This window comes from Phasianus colchicus, chromosome 3 (genome assembly GCF_987193195.1).
Source record: "Phasianus colchicus chromosome 3, bPhaCol1.hap1.1, whole genome shotgun sequence".
NCBI lineage: Eukaryota > Metazoa > Chordata > Aves > Galliformes > Phasianidae > Phasianus > Phasianus colchicus.
In genome coordinates, this window is record NC_143438.1 from 42,701,989 (window position 1) to 42,722,782 (window position 20,794).

The 20,794-nt window shown below is 39.3% G+C and overlaps 2 protein-coding genes across 7 annotated transcripts in view; one reads left to right on the forward strand and one right to left on the reverse strand.

The window, feature by feature from the left end:
• RNMT (RNA guanine-7 methyltransferase) lies at positions 1-15,349 on the reverse strand. Of its 4 annotated transcripts, none has more exons than XM_090137336.1 (11): positions 15,281-15,349; positions 13,998-14,274; positions 12,390-12,522; positions 11,048-11,170; positions 9,137-9,252; positions 7,719-7,900; positions 6,956-7,120; positions 5,912-6,029; positions 3,683-3,784; positions 2,720-2,753; positions 1-864 (listed from the first exon to the last, which is right to left on the reverse strand). In XM_090137336.1, the coding sequence occupies exons 2-11, from the start codon at positions 14,232-14,234 to the stop codon at positions 827-829; spliced, it is 1,248 nt and encodes a 415-aa protein (XP_089993462.1). In that variant the 5' UTR covers positions 14,235-14,274; positions 15,281-15,349; the 3' UTR covers positions 1-826. The 4 variants fall into 4 exon arrangements, with proteins under 4 accessions (XP_089993462.1, XP_031444867.1, XP_089993461.1 ...); XM_031589007.2 differs by lacking the exon at positions 15,281-15,349 and adding an exon at positions 14,881-14,964; XM_090137335.1 differs by lacking the exon at positions 15,281-15,349 and adding an exon at positions 14,874-14,932.
• Positions 14,951-20,794, forward strand: part of MIMS1 (mitochondrial inner membrane structural 1) — a 17,523-nt gene continuing 11,679 nt past the window's right edge. Inside the window, exon 1 of one of the 3 annotated variants that reach the window (XM_031589006.2) lies at positions 14,951-15,085. The gene's annotated coding sequence lies outside the window, so the exon portion shown is untranslated. The other 2 variants (XM_090137341.1, XM_031589005.2) reach the window with 2 other exon arrangements.

A 20,794-nucleotide genomic window follows, 5' to 3' on the forward strand; every position in this document is an offset into this window, starting at 1 on the left:
TTATGAAAAGGTCAGGACAGTCTTTAATATAATAGAAAATGTTCAGTAATTTAAGCTCAGCAACTGTTATTGATTACTGTATAGTCATACTTGGAAAAACGATGTAAAGATTTTTAAAAGTTCAGAAATTCAATTATTTTAGAGCAGCTTTGTACAGAACAAACTTATTTAATCTTGGATGCACCATGAAGTGACACTATATATCAGCAAGCAAAAAAAACCAACTAAAAACATCATGAAACTTTACTATGTAAACTACACCATGAATATCTCTAAGGTAGATTTACACTGCAGGCAGGAGCACAGCACATAAGTAGTACTCAAACTGAGTTGGGTATTGTTTGTCACTTAGCTCTGCAAGCAATGTAGACATACCCTACATGTCTGAATCTACCATATTATGAACTAACCGAGCTTTGCATTACAATATTTAGGCCCTCATTCTACATCACTGAAGTTAACAGTAATTTTCCATCAACTTCAGAAAGTGCAGCATCAGGCTAGTAAGCACAAACACAAGACTAACAAAACATTTTTTTATAACAGTTGTCAAGTTCAAACATAAGTTTTGAGAGCATTCAGATTGCTTACAAATGCTTAAAAAGACTGGTTCAGAATCTTTCTTATATATACACACACAAGTCCATCTGTCACAGACAGGCAATGTAACTCAGAATCATGAGCTTGCTCTCATTTTTGGTAGTGTCCTGCACACTTCTGATAATTAAAAAATAAAAATAAAAAAATAGTTGCCACAATGGAATTCTGACTGCTCCAACTTGCACATGGATATGATCTCTTCTTGCTGAGTCTGGTACGTGAAGTTTCACAGCTGCTTCTCAAAGGCAAATACCAAGTAAATACCTAGGAAAAAAAAAATTGAGCATTTCAAGTTTTAGCTTTCTTCCCCAGCTCATGTAAAACATTCAAAATTTAAGCTGGTTTGCATTCTGCCCAAACAAGCTATTAACATACTGCTGATACCATAAGAACTGCCATGGTTTCCCAACAGGTATCTCTAGCATTCAATTCCAGCATGGTTTTAGACATATTTTCAAGATAGAGCTTCAAGTGTGCATAGAGGCAAATATTTTAAGTACTGCTGATATTGTTGATGCAACAGCAACTTCAGTTAATGATACTACTGAAATGTGAGCGCTGCTTAGATCACTCAACCATTTTACACATAATTAACATTCCCTGGTGCATAAGACATCACATACAACTAAGTTTAAAGACTTCTTTATACAGGCAGTAATGACAATTAGGGGTCAAATGATCAACCACACTTTCAATTAAAAGATGAATATATCCATAATACAAAACTCAATTTTCCTCTTGTAAATATTTCTTTATCCATGATATTTTAAAAATGCCAGATGGCATTTTCTCAACTGCAAAACAGTATAATTTCAGAAACGGACAAGTCCACAGCAGCAAATTGGAAAATACTTACTTGGCATTTAATCAATGCCAGCTATTTCAGAAGTTCTTATGCTTCATACCAGACAGGTATGTTAAAGCACTGTGAGTTCAAAAATAAATGGATTTCCAGTTAAACTCAGAATCTGTTTTAACGGATGCCTTGGTACACTGCAAATCTTTCAAGACAAGCCTATTTTATATTCCTCAGCAATAATGCAAACAAAAATAATGAACAAGCTGTGTTTATCTTCTGAAATAGAGTTTCTGATGATTTTAAATCTCTCTGGGGAATAAATAAGCTAGAACTGTGGAGATACAGTCAACACTAAACTTCTAGATGCATAAAAAGTCTCTCTCAATTAGATATGTAGATTAATTAATACTTTAACACTGCTTCAATAAATATTTACCTTAAGAATCACACCAGTAATAATTTTAAAAGTAAACACCTTAAGATTTTTTTCCACTCATTAATTGATTTGCATTTTTTATTTTAAATCACTAACACAACAGATACAATGGTCTGAAAAACTGCAATTATTGGTTGGCTACAGTTACACATCAGTTAATAACAGTCTCCCTGGAGACAATTTTTACCCTTAGAAATTTCTATTATATGTAAATATTTCATAGTATTTTTCAATATTTCGATATTGAAAAAAAAAACATAGCAAATGTTTTCCTTGAAACATCCTTACATAACTCAAAGCATATTTAATAACATTGTATCCTTTTCTGTGTGAGGCACTGATTTCTCCCTTTATAAAACATCCAAACCTCTCTTCACCATCCATGCTTTAATTGCTTCTTTCTGAAACATATTAACCACTGCGGGCAAAAAGTACAGTTCAAGTCAGTCTTCCCAGATCAGAGTTGTTTCTGTTTTGTTTTAAATGAATGCATGTTCCAAATCTTTTCCAATTTGTTTTCCAGTAATGGTATAACATCCATGTACACATAAGTGTCATATCTGAAGAATTATTTTGCTGGTATTAGAAGATTTACACTAGCATCCTCTTTTCAAACGCTAAGAAAAGCTTCCCCGAAGTGTTTTTGGCTCAGAAGTCTTCATGCTAGAAGCTACAAACATAAAGCAAAATTTCAACCTATGCATTCCCCCCAGCCAATCTCTTGAGAGGTCTGCATGATCTAATCTATCTATGGGCATTTAAAAAACATAACAAAATCTTGTTCCATTTAAAATATGCATTTTCTTCCATAGTTGACAGACTATTTTAATATGCTTTCCACAGCAGTCACTCAGTTAACACCAAGTTCTCAAAACAATACTTACTTGTTGCTTCCCATTCAGATTTACTCAGTGTTCCCTAGAAGAGGATACAAAAACCAGTTCAAACAAAAAAATGAGAAAACAATTAAAAATCTGTTTAACTCAGAGTAATCAATCTTTCACAGACCAACTTCTAACTACTCATATTAAATGGGTTTTCAGGCATTAGATGAGCATTACAGTAGATCACAGATGCATACAACTCCACTAACTAGAATGATGGGGAACTGGGATAGTCCTGATAATGGAAAACACTTACGTTACACAGGTGTAGCAGAAAAGGAACACCGGACTGTTGGGCTCAGTGCTTCTACAATGCAGGACCACACTGGGTCTAACACTGCAAGTCAGCGCGACCCTACTGCTCATTGGTTGAAGTTGCCCAGCACTCATGCAGATGCCAAAGGACTGCCACATTCCCCAGGAATACTGCCAGCCTCCACCTCCCTCCACACCACAAAAGCACTATCTGCAGACCAACTCCCAAGCCAGTTCATGTGCTATACAAAAAAAAAAAAAAAAAAAAAAAAACCTGCCTGGCAGCACTAGGAAGTCCACTTCTCATTCTGTCTTTCAGATGAAAGCATGGCAGAAGTGGAAACAAGAAAAAAGCTGCTACCAGCTTACCCTATCAGTTAAGAAGTACAAAACAAGAAGGAACAAGATCTTTTTGTGCCTTCATTTGGGGCTTTATTTAATCAATACACTACCTACCAACTAATGCTGATTAAACAACTCGTCTTTTAAAAATCATTATAAAAAAGACTTGTTTAGGTAACATAGCACTTACACTTTCTTCTTACACTTATTCCCAGTCAACAGCTACTGTAGTATTAGTAAAAGAAGTACATATTCAGAACATAAGTAGAAGATTCACACCAATTTCACTGCAGTTGAAATGAAGAAGGTACCAAACATCTACAAGACTACAGCCTCAATTTAGACACCAGGTGAGAGAATATTTACCAGTGGTAACTTTGCCTTGCCATCTTTGATAAACTCTTTTGCATGCTCATAATCATCAGGTTTATCAGAGGCAAGCCTGGAATCACCAAATGTGGAATATGGCTGCAGAAAACAGAAAAACAAGAAAAAATATTAATTTGGTATAGGATACACTAGTCATATCAGGCAAGGGTTTGCAACAGTATGGCCCAAAATGGAGGTCATTAATTACTAAAATATGTTACATTTACATCTTTCCATTAAAGCACCCATCTGATCAGGTCCAACACTTACCTGTTTTCCCAGAAAATCTAATACTCAGAATTTATAAATTAACTTTCATCCACTGCATGTCTGAAAAAGGGCAGACAGAATAAGCAATAAAAGTTATGCTCCACACGTAGCTCATTATGAACACAAACTAGATATATACTCCTTCAGAACAGCAACTGATGGAGTTGAGAGTCTTGGTCAGAGAACTCAGTGAAGTAGAACTACTGAAAACAAAGTAACTGTAAGACTTCAAGAAGAATGCTTAAAGTGCCTGAATAACACAAAGGAGCTATAAACGGAATTATACTCCTGTTTCTGCAGAACAAGAATATACTATTAGGGATACCTGTTACTGCAAAGCAGCCTATACTTAACATTGTTGTCTTCAGTTGGACGTAGCCACTAATTGAAGACAGCTCTACTTTTCTAAGAAAGATGCTGATATATAAGATGGTCTGTTGCCATGTTACTGGCAGTATGAACACCATCTGCTTTAGAGTCAACAAAGGCACTGAAGTCTACTTACAGCCCACATGACTAAGCTCACCACATACTCAACTAGATAGCTTTATGCTGAAAAATTTTGCCTTTTGATGGGAAGAGGGGAGCATAGGGAACAGTGACTGAAGGCAAACCCTCATTAAAAAGTTCCTCATAAGCTGCTACCATCACCAAGTATAACAATTTTATAACAATAACAAGGATAAAAAGCAAAACCACCAGACAAAAATACAAACTCAGTTACAGTTAAGTTTCTTTTATTTTTCTCTCTATAAACACACCCTTCCTTTTCTTCCTACAAAGATTAGTTTCTGTTTTTCAATCAGTACTTCTTGCATTAAGGCTTAACTTTCAGCTTTGCTATTGAAGAAGATTGGGATTACAGTTCCTACGGTGTGATAACAAGCATGAACTTTGTGTTTTTGTGCAAAATTACAGAAACCAACATGCTTGGTCAAGTAACACCAGTAAACATGCACTTCTACTTACTAGTTAATAAAAACAAACTTGCTTCAAAACTAAAATTTTATCTACAAAACTGCTCTCTACCAGGTGCACACACAAAGGTCTGAGAAGGCAGGAGCACTGGAGGCACATTCCCCTGCAGCCCACAGAGAAGACCAAGGTGAAGCAGGCTGTTCCCTTGCAGACTGAGAACTAAATCATCCTTGTTGCAGACATAACAGCAGGTATCCATGCTGCAGATGGTGTAGGACTTCACACACAACTGGTGGATAATCCATGAAGGAAGCTAGGAAACTGCAGCCCATGTAAGAGGTGCCTATGCTGGAGAAGTTAGGTTTCAAAGTATTCCTAAAGCATTTCAACCCATGAAATGGACCTGGAGCAGTTCTTTAAAACTGCAGCCTATAAGAAGGACCCACAGTGGAGTAAGGGAAAAGTGTAAGGAGGAAGGAGCAGCAGAAAGGAGCTGTTATGGAATGACCACAGTCCTCATCCCCTGGAGCCACTCTGTCAAGGGAAGCAGGTAAAGGAGTCATGAACGAAGGAGTAAAGTTGAGCCAGAGAAGAAAGGGTCGGTGGGGTGTATCTTCATTTCCCACCATACTTTTTTCTTTTGTTCTTTTTAAATTTTCAGTAAATTAATCTTCCCTAAGTTGAGTTTGGATTGCAAATGATGACAATTAGTAAGCAGTCTTTCAGGCAAAAAGGTTCAGGGTTTGAGTCTTTATCTCAAACCATGAACTTTTTTGTCTTTTTTTTTTTTCTTTAAACTCCCTGTCATGGTTCTGTTAAGAAGGGAAGTGAGAAATCAGCTGGGTGGGCATCTGGCAGCCAGACAAGATAACTCATAATCACTCTTTTCAGCCACAGGAGTTCAGTCAGTACTTTTCAGCACTTAAGGTGGTCCTTAATTAATTGCACAACATCCACAACAGGAATTTCAGTTATTTCACAAATAATTAAGAAGATATAAAATACTATTTGAAAGAAAGATGTTAACTCCACGTTTACCTCCAAGGCCTGCATTCTTCTTAGCAGCATCTTATGCTCCTCATTCTTGATTTTTTCTTCATAAAATTCCCGAAATGTCATTTTGTAAACTAGCTTCATACCATGCTTCTTTGCCATTCTGTCAAAATAATTTTCATAAAGAAATAAAATTATTGTAGCTTCATTTTCAAAGGACCCATTTTAAGCCACAGTGACACCTCATGGTATTCACTGGGATTACAATCTTTCTAAAATTCTTTTAGTAAACTCATTTGGATGAAAATAACTGCATTATCATCATAACGTGTACTTTTTTATTTTTAATTAAACAACAAAAATCTATACAGAAGTCGTCATAAACATTTCAACAGAAAAACATCTCCAGGACTCAAGTCAGTAATCAACATCTGCCACATCAGCTATTACGTATTTATTAAGGAATCCTCTTCCTACTATATTTAGTGCCTTACATATTGATTATATGTTAACACTTGTTATACAACACTGAAGCTACAGGCACCAGCAACTAATGCTAATACTCTTCACAGAGAACTGCAAACAAAGTGTGTGAAAATATACAGATTTGAAGGGAAAGCTCAACATTGCTTTACATTCATATTGAGCTTGAATGGCACAGAAAAAACAATTTGGAAACATTTGTCAGTATCTCAGAAAACAATAGATTGGGAAAGGCCAATCTGAACTAATGCAGTGGTAACAGCAAAATGGTGCTCACAGAAAAAAAACTTAGAAGAAGGAAAAAAAAAATCTATGAAAGTTCAAACAAAGGCTGGAAAAGACAAGCAAGATCAACCAGGTACAGAAATTCCTACACAAAATCCAGGATAAGTCTTTGCAGCCACTGACCAGGGCACCTTCATTTGAGAGCAATGGACAGATGTTAGATTACAATCTTAGATAGAAATCCAAGAAAACAAAGAACAGAAAGACATAAGAAAGACAAAATAAGATTCTCTGCAGTGATTTGCAGAAATACACAAGCTATATAAATACTTATGTTGTTTTGCTGCTTTCATTATATCATGAATTCAAAATTCAACTTACTCCTCCAGTAACGGAAAATAAACCAAAAACTCAGGGACATCAACAACTTCTTCTAAATGGAAATCATATTTGCAGCCAAACAAAGGATATTCTCCCTTCTTCTCAAATTTTACACTGTATACATCATTCCCAAATGAATTTGTTTCTGAAGCTTCAAGTCGCTTTCTATAAAATGAGATAAACAGTAATTGATATGATTTTAATTTTATGAAGAAAACAACACACAAGAGATCTCAAAATGTTTTTTTCCTCAGTATCACCTTGTTCAGTTTTCCTGTACTTTCCCACATTCCAAATCCAATAAAGCAATGAAAATGAAATGAAATTAAGAGGCATACTATATTCTAAAAGTTTATCATTCCTCTACAGTAAACCAGAAACATATAGATCTAGAAAAATATTTAGCCCAGGCACAGTCTACAGGCTCAAAGCATGTTTATTGGTATTACTATAATAAATCCTGACAGCTGCTGTCCAGGCTTCAACTACTTTGCCATTATTTAAGTCACTACCAAAGGTTTGTGTATGAAGATCCACACTGACTCCAGAAAAGCCATGGGTACAAGAATCAGTACCAGAGACAAGAATCAGTACAAGTTTACCTGTTTAAGTTAACCAGAGAGATTTTCCTGACTAGAATCCAAAACTGTTGCAAAAATTTCAGTTTTGTTTACACAAGTGTATCAGAGCAATGTAAGAACAACTATGACTTGACAATACTTCACAGACTTTTAGAAGATTAATAGGCTAAAAAAGCACTTACACAAGCTCAAAGCTATTTGGAGTTGTGCCAATGAAATAACCTCCAGGAGAGAGGTTCCCACAGGCATTTTTAAGCATCATGTCAGCCTGCTCATATGTCTCAAATGAGTAATGGTAAACGAACTGACAGCTGCAAATGTCAAAGCGTATGTCTGGATCACTGTATTTGGAAGACAGAAGATCCTGAAATTAAAAAGGAAAAAAGCACTTGTGACAAAAAGCTACACAAACAAGCATGATTCATTTAAGTCTTCTAGCAAAATTCACTACTCCCATAATTCTTTCAAGTCACTTAATATCTACTCCTTCACAAGTTCAACAAAAACGAGACAAAAAAGGTAAGAGAAAGAAAAAGCTCACTGATAACACAGAAAAAAACTTGTTATCATGATAAAAGAATTATGTCCTAAAATTCTCCTCATGTCATCAAGTAACTACATCACTACATCTGAAAAGTCAAAGTTCCCTAGAAATTTCTAGAGATAATTTACTGCTTAAGATTTCATAACCATTCACAGTTTGGACAGAAACAATCATCATAATAAAACATGCTTTCACTTTTCTATGTCTCTGTAATGACAACTGACATTCCTTTTGCTAGGAAAATATCCATTACACATATTATTGGAGGAGTTCTATTAAATATAGCAATTTTCATGCCAACCAAGTTGCATTTGTTTGTATTTTCGAATACGTACATACATATATAATTACACACCCCTCTTCCTTTGATCTAAATAACCAGTAACTCTGGAGAACATGGAGCTCTTGGAACGGGTACAGTTTGGCCATGTACTCCAGCAGTTTTCCAGCTTCTCTTTTCTGGCTACAGAACTAAAAGCAATTGAAAATAACAAAGCAGCAAGAAAATTCTCTCCAGGGCCCATGATGTGCTAACGTTTCACAGTTAGCAGTTCTAGCTCAGTTTCTCTTCCCTCTCAGACTTCTCATTCACTTCCTCACTCAGGGAAGGTAAATATTGTAGTAATTAAAATGCTACTAGAAAAAATACTGCAATATGCAAAATGAACTGTACAAGTCAAATTACAAAGCACCCCTTATACTTCAGCAGGAAAACACTTTCACCGAGATAGTTTTCACTACCCCATGCTGGACTCCTGAACTCCAGAAACAAATACTCATTCCCTTCCCTCATCAAATGAAAGAAACCAAAAGCAACAGGTTTATTACCTGAAAAAGACAATCAAGCTTCAAGAACGTTGCACTTCACAGCAAATACATTTAACATAGTTTTATGCAACCTTGTAATAATCTGTATGGTTGACTCTCCCAATAGTTCAACAATCTGATTTAAAAAATATAAAACAACAGCCGGATACTACACAGCTACCATCACTTCCTACGTTGGCTGAACAAAAGAATGTTAAATCCCAGAAGTATTATAATCCATATCTCTACCTTGGTACTATCTGCTTGTATAAATTCTGCATCAAAAATACGTTCATTGTAGCGACATCGGGCTTTCATGTCTTCGTATCGCTGCTTGCACTGCTGCACAGAAATATCAGCAATATCTATAGAGAGAGATTTTTAAAAATAAACAGAAATGTAAACCTCGCCCCAGACAAGAAAACTAGAACGATTACTGGAACACTGCAGAGTCATAAAGCCACAAATTAAAGCTGATCTCCAGTTATAGTCTGACATGAAGTTTTATGCCCAGCTTGTAGAGAAAATCTCATTTGCAGGTAGCATCTGAGATTACAACTTCTGTTTGTTTTCGGTCTCCAACACCAATAGAAGTTGAAGCCACTAGATTTTAGAAGGGGGCAGACTCTTTAGTGGGGACTCTTTAGGGGTGATAGAACAAGGGGAAACGGCTACAAGCTTAAAGAGGGTAGATTTAGGTTAGATACAAGGAAAAAGTCTTTTGCAGTGAGAGTGGTGAGGCAACAGAACAGAGAGAGGCGGTGGATGCCCCGTCCTTGGAGACTTGTAAGGTGAGGCTGGATCAGGCCCTGGGCAACCTGATGTAGCTGTGGTGTCTCTGTTCACTGCAGGGCAGTTGGACTAGAAAACCTTTAAAGATCTCTTCCAACTCCAAGGATTCTATGATTTTACAAAGTTCCCATCCTCGCGAGTGCAAAGAATGCTTTCAAAATTTCACATGATATACTAAGTGCTGCAACCATTAAGTGTCTACTTTGGATTAGCTAAATCAGTAAAGCTTCAAGGCATTTTTCAATCAGTACTGAAAACTCTTTACCTTTTTACAAATACACAAGATGTTGAAATATGAGTATACATTACAAATAAATACATTCAGAGATTTTTCTCCTTTTAAGGCTATTTCCTCCACAAGCAGAGTTTCACTGAATAATGACACTTTGGAGAAATTTTAAAACCAGCAATGCACAACTGCTAATTTATTTACATAAGGTCTCCGTAAGCAAATTCACTGACTGTATTTGAAGGCTGCCAACTGAAAAAGAAAGGCAGCAAAGACCTATAAAATGTAGAATACCCAGAATAATTCTCAAGAAAGGAACTGTATGAAATTTTGGTACATATTAAATTTGAAACTAAGCAATGCTTCTTCTGACTGATTATACCTAGAATGTTTTTTGAGAGAAGGGAAGATGATAACATCTTCCTTCTCTGAAAGAGTGGTCAGAGTGGTCAGGCAGTGGAATCGGCTGCCCAGGGAGCTGGTGGAGTCACCAACCCTGGAGGTGTTCAAGGAATGTTTGGATGTTGTGTTGTGGGACATGGTTTAGTGAGAACTATTGTTGATAGGTGGATGGTTGGACTGGATGATCTTTTCCAACCTTGGTGTTTCTGTGATTCTGTGATCTTCCCATTACCTAAGCAAACTATTAAAAAATTATTTAAACAACTTCCAGCTCTTCCCCTTTCTGAGTCTGACTACAATAACCAAGACCAGTTTTTGTCACAGCATTGTAGGGTTTGTTCATTTTTTTTTTAAATGCAAGTTTTATATGCATATTTCCAGAACAGTTCAAAAAATAGTAGAGAATACCAGAGAAAAGACAAAATACAAAATATCAGCCACTTCTCCTAACTTTCACCTAACACAACCAGTGATAACAATGCGCTTCTTTACTAATACTAGTTTTTATTTAAGAGTTGAACTGGAATTTCATAATAATAAGAACGATTAATATTCTGTGTATGCTGGCAAAAAAAACAAGTTTCTTCAAGTTAATATACAAAATAAGTCTTTTTGACAAAAGGTGTATGCACTCCAGGGCATACCATAAAAAAGGAAACACTACATGACCGGAGACATTCTTTTTTTTCCTCATAACACCAGTGAATTTTCCCCAGAAAGTTACTGTGCCTTCTTACCTGTACAGACAAGTTTTTTAATTCTGCCTTTCCTCCATTTCAGTAAGTCTCCACCTTTGCCACATCCCAGATCCAAAACAGTAATATCGCTCTTTTTCTGTCGTACACGGTCTATAAATTCCCCTAGGAAAATAAAAGACAGAATGCTCATACAGTCTGTGACTTATTTCTATTGTACACAGATCCATAGAGGACCAAAGAGGTTTAAGGATTTTAAACCATCTAAGAACTTACTTTGCCCTTGAGTCTTCTTAACACTGCAAACTTAAACTCCTTGTGCTAGAAACTACTAAATGATGAAAGTAACAACTACAAATTGTTAGGACAAAGAACAAGATAACATATTTTCTGTACATTCTGTACATTGCCTGTAATGTGACTGGAGCAATGAACTACGTCCTTGGCAAACAAAAGCAAAACAGCAATCACTAAACAACTGCTCCATGCACAAGGAGAGAACAGAGTTCCCTTTCTTTACCACTACAGTGAAGGCAGATGTTATTTTTAAGTGTGTGAAAGCTAAAAGATTTAAAGCCAACTAAACATGTCAGCCACGACCTTTTCTTGCAGTCACGTTACAAACTTGCATAATGTTCCCCACTTGGTCTTTCCCAGGCCTTGCAACAACACTAGCCACTTGTTCTGTGTTCCACTGTCTTTTTACTCAACATGTACCAATTTAATTTTCTTTTCTATCTCCGCTCTGTCTAGAGTCTCTGTGCTAATGCTGGTGTTAGGAAAACAATGACATGCTAGCAACTTCACAGCAAGAGACGAAAGTATGTTTTGAGACTACAGCTGTAATGCCAGACTAATGAGATAGACTGTGACTGAAAGGCTTGACCACAGATTTCAAGAACAGCTTTACATAAACCTAAACACTGCTTTTAACTGTTCTGATAAAACACAAGAAAAAACAGCATGCTAAGACAAATGGTAACAACATCCCTTAGCATAGCTCCCTCCCCATGAATTTGCTCTGCTGATAAATCTTTCCCTTGTTGGAAGTTTTAATTCCAGAGTGAGGAAACCAATCCGTGGACAACAGATATTGCTTTATGTAAAAAGCAGCTGCTTCTTCTCTAGTTTTTCATCTTTTTAAACTGCTGACTTCGGTATCACAAAAAATATTTTGTGTGTTCAAGACCTAAGGACAGACTGTTTTGAGAGTAGTTTAGAAACTGATTGAGATAGATTCAAATAGCAATAAAAGCTCAATCTAACAAGAACAGATTATTTATGATTCAAAGCTGTCCCTTTCTCTTTTAAAATAGTATGAAAATAATAGTATGAAAAACAAACCATTTCATTAAAGTTTAAGCAATTAGGTGAGAAAACTTACCAATGAGGACACTCTTTGTCCAGTTATTAAAGTTTCGGAGGTAGAATATGCGACTCTGGCTGCGTTTCTCCAACCCAACTTCTTGAAGCTCATTATAATGTGCAGCTACAGCTTGCCCATGGCCTGCCCCACTCTGTAGAGAGAAGGAACAGTATGAAAGAGAATGACTCGGTGAAGAGTATCCCATTTAGCATTTATCTAGCTATAGAAATATCTCTGGTTTAGCTTCACCATAACGAGCTGAAAATAAAAGCCCCATATGATACTGAAAAGCATTTATAACTGCATATAATAGCTCCAAACATCTCATCATCTTAAAAACAATCTTCAGTTGTATACACAACACGTGAAAAAAAAAATTATAAATAAAATAACAGAACACTGAGAACCAACAGAAATTCTGTGAAGCACAAAAGCAACTAACTGGACAAACAAACTGAAGAATTCTCAGTCAAAACTCACAAACATGCCACAGAATTCTAGCCACTATGAGTTTACATTCCAATGGAAAGCCCTCCCAACAGTAATCCACAACAAAAGTCAACACCCTGATACCTTATCAATGACATACCAATTTCTTAAGGGAAAAGAAGGTTTCACAGACTTTAATAAGCTACATTAGTTCTTCAGTGTTTTATACCATTTTTGAAAACTTAAGCATGTACACGGACTTTCTTGTCTGGAACAGTATAACCTCATCATTTATTTATTACCTCCCTTAGCTGACTGAGACTAACAAATACTTTGTCCCTTTCTAGTCTTTTTTAGGAAAAGCACAGGTGGCCTGCTGAATAGCTGCTGAAGGTGACTTTGACAAGCATGTGAGACACATACATATAATCCACCAAGGCCTCTCAGCTGCTGCATCCACAAGGAGAAAACTACAGTAACATCCAGATTGTTGGCAGCTGCTTTCAGTGTAATCACTTCTCTACACCCTTAGGCTACACAAAAGCAATGGATTATTTGTCCATCTAAATCTGATCCTGCACGTACTTTATTAAAAAGATGAAAGGGTGCTTCTACCACAACAACGGGTATTACTTTCCCAGACTGTGTAAGTTAAAATGCAGTAAAAATTACATAGAAACAAAGCATTAGGATAAAAACATTTTAAAGTTGTGGTTAAATATTCCCAGAGGTTAAAATTAGACCAGATGAGAAAACAGCATTACTTTCTACAAACCCGTACGCAACAAGAAAAAGTCTTATATAAAAGATTGCTTCTCTTTTTCACCATTCAATTAGAAAGGCAAATATTTTCTGCTGTTCCTACACAATCTTAAACAAAAAAGAAACAAAAGAAAGCATCTCCAAACCTTTCAGTTTGTTAACAAACCATAGTGAAAAGGATGCACTTTCTGAAGTTTTCCAAATTTTACAATATTTTATTCAGGAAATAAAAGGACAAATTATCTTAGGGAAGAAACTCTTTCACGCATAGATAACTAGAGTAACACACAGGATAAAACTCAACATAAAAAACACACTGACTTCTACTGACCCTCTTTCTCTTCTTTAGTCCAACATAACTTCTGCATCCACTACACTGCAACAAAGCTACCCACACATTCATGCCAACATTCTGTTAAACTGAACAATACTCACCGGAACTTTCTTAGGAGGTTCATCTTCAACATCTGATGCACTCCTTTTCAGGCCACTGCCCTGATCACCACTAGCAAGTTTGTTCTCATTTTCGGTGGAGTGCGTTGTACCTGAAGTTGAGCTATTGCCTTCCAAATTGATACCTGAATCTGACTCTGAAGCGTGAGATGTTCTCTCCGCTTCTTCATCCAAACTCTTCTCCACTTCCTTTTCTTCAGCCTTGGTTAAGTCAGCCATTTTTGAAAGGTTAAACTCCCTACCTGTTGATCAAAATAAACTACAGAGAAAAAAGATCTACCATTAGCACTGAATTTAACATACTGTTGATTAGAGTAATGATTTACCATAGCTATCTTTCTTGATTAACCTGCTAAGTTTCATTGGGTTTGAGACCATAACCATCCTCTTCCTTCCAGAACATAACCTACAAGCCACTTTATATTTAGAAACACACAAACCAACGGAACGCTTCAAATTAATAAGCTTATCTTTTAATGTCACATAATTTCCATCAAACACAGAAATCAGGACGCTTTATAGAAAGGAATTCTCAACAGCAGTCGTGGATCCTGAACTTTACCAAGAGCATCCACGATGCCCTCACTGACACCAGGAGCCTTCAGCCGCGTCTGTATCCCCATAACCCCCGGTGCAGAGCAGCACATCCCTGCCACAGGGCTCACCGAGGCTCCACGCCACTCTTATCAAGGAGGGCCCGCTCTCCCCAACCAGGCAGCTACGGAAGCTGCTTTCCCAGCGGCGTGGCTGCCTCCCGCCCCGGCTGACCGCCAGGCCCACAGCTAACGGCCGCCCGTCTCCCCGCACTACTGTCTGTCTGCCCGCCGCCGCCGCTAGGCCGCTGAGAAAGACGCGCACCGCTCACCCAGCGCGGCCCTCCGCCATCCTGTTTGCGGAAGCGACGCCTCTACCGCGGAGACGTCATATCCGGAGGGGGGGGGAGGGGCGAGAGCGACACCGCGCACGCGCGCAGTAAGAGCTCGGGCTCGTTCTGCGGGAGGACTACGAATCCCAGAAGGCCGCGCGCGGAGGCGGGAGAGCCGCGCGGTGGGACTGCGCCGTGCCTCAAGGTGATGGTGGGGACGGGCGACGCTGCACGTTGTCCTGACGCGCGCGGGAGCGAGCGAGGGAGGGGGGCGGGGAGGAGGTGGAGGGAGCGGCGCGCGCGCGCGCGCTCGCGGCAGTGGCCGTCGGTCAACCGCCGCCTGGCGCGCGCCCAGGGTCCGTGGCCCGCGAGGAGGAGCGGTGGCTCGGCCGCAAGGTACCTTGGGGCGGGGGGACCGGCACGGGAACGGGAGGGCGCGGGGCTTCCGGATGGCCGTCGGCGCTGAGGGGCGGGGCGGCGGCTGCAAGCCCTCGGCCCCGCAGGCGCGCGCCGTCCCCCCGGCCGCGGTGTTGTAGTCGTAGGGGAGCGGGGGAAAGGCTGCGGGCGGGGAGGGGCTGAACTCCCGGGCTCCGGGCCGCACGCCGTCCCGCACGCCCCGCGGCCGCCCTGCCTCGCTTGGAACGAGTCGCCGCTGTGGGACGGCATTACGGAGCTGAGGGGCCTCGGCCGGGAGTCCCAACAGCATACCGCAGGTGGCTGTGCAAAGGTTGTGCTCAGCGTGCTGGGTGCTTCTTGGTGACTCCTCGCAGTGTGTGGCAGATAAACGCCAAAGACTCCTTTCTCCCACCGGGGAGTCTCAAAGTTGAGAAATCTGACTGTGCTTCTCTGAGCTTTGTGAGGTAAAATGATGCTTCTGTGCTCCTCTCGGGCCGTCAGCCTTTCTTCTCATGCTTCCTGTCTGGACTAGCTTTGGAAGTCTTAGAACCCACAGGAGACAGTGGCTAACAGAACAAAACAGAACCCTATTGGCAAACGTGTATGCATTTATGGTTCTCATTGGTAGTCTGCTTCTTAACAATGAGTGTTTTCCAGACACTCAGAGTATGAGAAGTCAGAAGGCTTTTTGCTAAGACTGTTAGATCAGAGGAGTCATTTCTTACTTTTAAATCAAATGTGCCTCTCTGTCAGGTATTACAGATTGCGTGCCTGACCTCATTTGTGTCTGTTTCTGAAGTGCCTTCTAAAGCCAGCTCAGAAGAGGAAGCATGAATTTGGACAGCAGCACATCAAATGCCCCAAAGTCCACACCAAAATGTGTGTTAAGCAAACCTCAACTGACAGCATTCCTCAACTTAGCTAAACCCAAAGAGTTTTATACTGTTGGCAAGCATAAACTTAAAAAGATTCCTTGAAGTTATGATACTTAGGGAGTGACAGGGAACAAGCTCTTAGTCTGAAGCATACCTTGATGCGTGTGCCCCTTGTTAATTTGATTTGCAGCTGCTTCTGTATGGGAAATGTTCGTGCAGAGGGTAATGTATCCCCTGTCTCTCTCCTATGAAGCTTGACAGGTGTTTATCTCCTTTCACTGTTCAAGATCTGCTTGACTTGAAAGCGATATGACTGACCTCTGTGGCAGCATTGTGGAATTGCAATCACTGCTCCCATTGGGGAGAAAAAGAAATCATTGGATGCTTTGTGTGGGTGGATATCAGATGGCTTGCACGTGGCAAAAACTGAGTAGGCAGATTCAGACTCTGTTAAGAGTATGTAACAAATGTAAGTTAAAAAAAAGTCTAGTGTGACTTTCCATGCATCTGCTTCATAGGCTGTAGAGCCGGATAAGAAACGATCTGATCTAGTTTAAAAGGCTCCATGTAGTTCTACTGTCGCAGATGATCTCTTCTCCATGTAAACTGACCTAGTTCTCTGTGTATGCTTATAGACATCATTGAGGCAATGAAGTCTGCTCTTGGAAGACAGGGAGTTCTCAATGTCCCATTATCTCAGATAACAGGCCCTCGGTTTGCATCTCAGCATGTTTCTGGATCTATATGGCAGTGTGATTTCAATGTTGATCTTGGAGATAAGCAGACAACTGGTGCAATGGCAAAAACAGAAAAAGTAGTGATTTAAAAAATGTTTCTAAAACTGGTAGTTGAATCTATAGCATTCCTTGAATTCAGTTAGTTTTGCAGATTCGGAGTAAGATCCAGTATAAGTGTTGATATTGTTATGCTATAAGCCCAGACTGTTGAAGCTGAAGGTTTTTTGAGAAGTAAATCCAACATCAGCAATGCTTCCAGAGTAAGAATTGAATAAAACCACGAAGAGCTGAGATCTGCCAAATATGACTGAAATCTTCCTGGGCAGTATGAATGCTTAAGAACTTGGTAGCGTGTGGCAGTTTGTGTTGGTGAAATTTCAGAAGAGAATGCTTATATTCAGTGTTTTCCAGCCCCAGAAAGAAGAAAGTCAGAAACCAGTCTCCGCTGAACCAGTCTCTGTTTCCTTAGGAAAGATAAATGCAAAAGTAGCGTGAAAGTGATCTGACCACTTAAAACCTTCAAGACTCATAGAATGTTATGAGCACAATAACAAATTCAGTTGCAAGGATTTTTTTTTAATTGAAAAAATAACTACCTATTCTTGCTGCTATTTCATTACCATAAGGACAGGGAGAATAGTTTTCTGTTTTCTCATGATCCAAGACTTAAAAATAAAGAAAAAAGCTGCTGTAACCTAAGCAGTATTCTCTTTTTTCTTGCTGACATAACCTTCACTTTCACTCAAGTCAAAGTTTCTACTAGAAGTAATTTGTAGTCTTTTTAGAATCTTGGACTATGATCGTTGATCTAAAGTGCGTGAACTACGCAGTTGCCTACCAGAGTATCAGGGTAAAATCCTTATGATCTGCTCAGATGATACCTTCCTAGATTCAGTTGATCTTGAAGGTACCAGCACAGGTGTGTTGAGTCCAACATACTTTGTTCTTACTAAGTCAAGAACACATGGCTTCAGATTGTCAGGAAAATTGCAGTTTAACTGTGTCTCAGTATATCAGCTTGGTGTGTGTTATTATGTCAGTCCTCCAGCCTTTTTTTTCTGTTGTTCTGTCCAGGGCAGAATTAATTTCCCCATTAAGGCATTTGTTTATATGATAGGACAACAGCCTTGCTTGGTGTCTGGACTTTTCTGAAGCGCACATGGCAGTGATCTCAGTTCTCAGGGACCTGCATTTCCTTTGAGCCACTCAAATCTTTTCTATGCTAGTGGCCTTCATCATTTAGTTCTTCTTAACATCTTATTATCTTCAAACTAGCTATATGATGTCTGATTCAACAACAAGAAAGGCTTTATTTTTATTAAATTTCCAGACATAACATTGCTCTTTCTAAACAAAGATATCTGAATAGTAAAACTAGGGCTCATTCCATTTGTACCCATCAGAAAAAGAAAGTATCGGTTAGCTGGGCTGTAAACTGTAGTCCCAGGGATCTGTTATTTGATGCGTCCAAAAACTGACCTTGGCTGTGTGCAACAGTCATTATGTAAACAAAACACAAAGTTGGCTGTTTGTGGCTGTGTGTAGTGTTGTAGCAGGAGATCCTCTGCAGTTCTCCAGATATTGAGCAGTGTATCTTTGCAAAAATGGAATGAGGGAAGAGAATGAAGGTTATACCGTCAAATACCAATGAGCAAATTCCACAGAATGGAACACCTCTCCTATGAGGATGGCTGAGAGAGCTGGGGCTGTTCTGCCTGAAGAAGAGAAGGCTGTGAGGTGTCCTGATAGCTGCCTTTCAGTATATAAAGGGGAGCTACAGGATAGAAGGTGACAGAATCTTTACCAGGGTTTGTGGTGATAGAACAAGGATAAATGGTTTCAAGCTCAATGAGAGCAGATTTAAGTTGGATATAAGGAAAAAGCTTTTTACACTGAGGGTTGTGAGGCATTGGAACATGTTGCCCACAGATGTAGTTGATGCCCTGTCCCTGGAGACTTTCACGGTGAGGCTGGATCAGGCCCTGGGCAACCTGATGTAGATGTGGTGTCCCTGTTCATTGCAGGGACGTTGGATTAGATGGCCTTCAGAGGTCCCTTCCAACTCTAAGGATTCTGTGATTCCAAATTATAAAACAACAAATTTTCAGATACATAGATTTTTTTGATTCTAAACATAGATGCATGAGTGGCTTTACAGCAGTTCTGTAAGTTTCTTCCAAAACTGGTTGGTGGAATTGAGTAGCATGTGAAGACACTTGCCTTTAGCTGTGGTGACAGTGCTTAGCCCCAGCGTGTACCAGTCAGTTAGCTCTGCTTAGTTTGTGGTGCTCTGGGTTTCTAATGAATAAGACATGGAAAGTACTGGTCAAAGAGGAGGGCATGAAGTTGGGTAGAAACTTTTGTTTTCAGCATGATTTCCTAAGAAAGTGAAGTGTATGCACTGGAATTAGGTAAGAAAGAACAGACCAGTAATACTAGCTAGCTTTGACAGAGTGGTTGCAATCAGAGAAGTAGTAATTTTTTGGATGTTTTTTGAAAGTAAAAGGAAGGTCTTACCCGGTGCTTTTGAAAAATAGCTGTAACGTAAACTCAATCTTAGGAAACAGAAGAATATGTGTGAGGGAGTTGTATTGAATGCCCTAACTGTGGAAGGATCCTCAGTTGAATTTCATTGTTTTTTGGATGCCAGTAAGCTCAGCCTTATGACATCACTCCATAAGAAGTTGTCCTCAAATCTGCAGCTCGCGAGTTCTTGCTCTCAGTAAGAGGGAGAGAAATAAGACTACTTATCCTTGTTCTTTGTTTCTTGCCTCTGACTGTTGCAGCATCCCCTAGAAGGACAAGAACAACTTATGTTCTGTAGCTATGAGGAGTGATTAAAAATATGTGGCTTAGGTACGGCATTTTCTGACTGGAAGATCTTTCCACTGTGTTTTCTTTGCTAAGCAACAGTAGGCTGTATATTGCATCAAAAAGAATTTGTGAGTCCACTGAGCTCCACACTGTTTTTCTAGTAACTACCCAGCACATAGGGAGGTGTCTGGTGGGTCATGTTCTACTGGTAGGCTCTGAGCATTGCCATGTCTTTGAGATGTCTTAAGCAGCTCTTGATTGTGGAAATGAGATGGTTTGGGTAGATGGCATTGAGATGGGTGAGGGAGAAGTCAAAATGCTACAAAGAGTCTGGCTGACTGAAAGACTCCTCCAGGTACCCAGGGGACCATCTGAATCCTGTTGTGGTGCCCTTTTGTAACCTCAATCTGGAGGTTATCTTCTGAATATGCCCAATTTGTTACTTGAGGCTGCGCCCAAGATTGTGGTCCTATAACTGAAGTCTCATCAGAGTTCCTTCTGGTGTGAAGTCTCTGCTCTGTGAGTGATGCTCTTTCAGATACTTGCAGGTGTTGTCACTGTGTTGGTTGCACGGTTGACAACGTTATCAGTCATGTCCTCTAAGCAAGACATGCTGCCTGAATTGAGTAGTGGCCAAAGAGAGTTTATCAGTTCAGCTATCCAAACCTTAACAAAAGTAATATGTTTTGTCATATGAACAGGTTGCATTTGTATGTGGAGAGGAGGGGAATAGCGTTTACTAAAAATTATGATGATGAATGTGGTTTTGAGCATGTGTGTGTTCTGTAAATGTTATGATCAGCCTCTTCACACATAATTCTTCAAGATTTTCTGATTGATACTACGCATAGTTCCCCATATGGACAACTTTGAATTCACAACAGAGAATTCAACGCTTAACTCTGAATATTTAGAAAAGATTTGCAGTGGAAGTGAATGTCTGCCAACAGTAATTCTGCTGAGGGATGATCATTCTGTGTTGGTTTTTTTTTGTTGTTCTTGTTGTTGTTTTTGCTGGGAGAAAATGACAGCACTTCAGTGTTTAAAAATGTGAAACAGTGCAGTTTGAAAGAATGAGAGTCTTGAACTTGA

Bases quoted from the DNA above. Each gene is read 5' to 3' on its own strand.
- RNMT (XM_090137336.1), bottom strand. From the start codon at position 14,234: ATGGCTGACTTAACCAAGGCTGAAGAAAAGGAAGTGGAGAAGAGTTTG. The intron at 12,523-13,997 runs GTGAGTATTGTT...TTCTCTCTACAG, and splicing joins AACCTCCTAAGAAAGTTCCG to AGTGGGGCAGGCCATGGGCA. The intron at 9,253-11,047 runs GTAAGAAGGCAC...CTCTCTCTATAG, and splicing joins TAAAAAACTTGTCTGTACAG to ATATTGCTGATATTTCTGTG.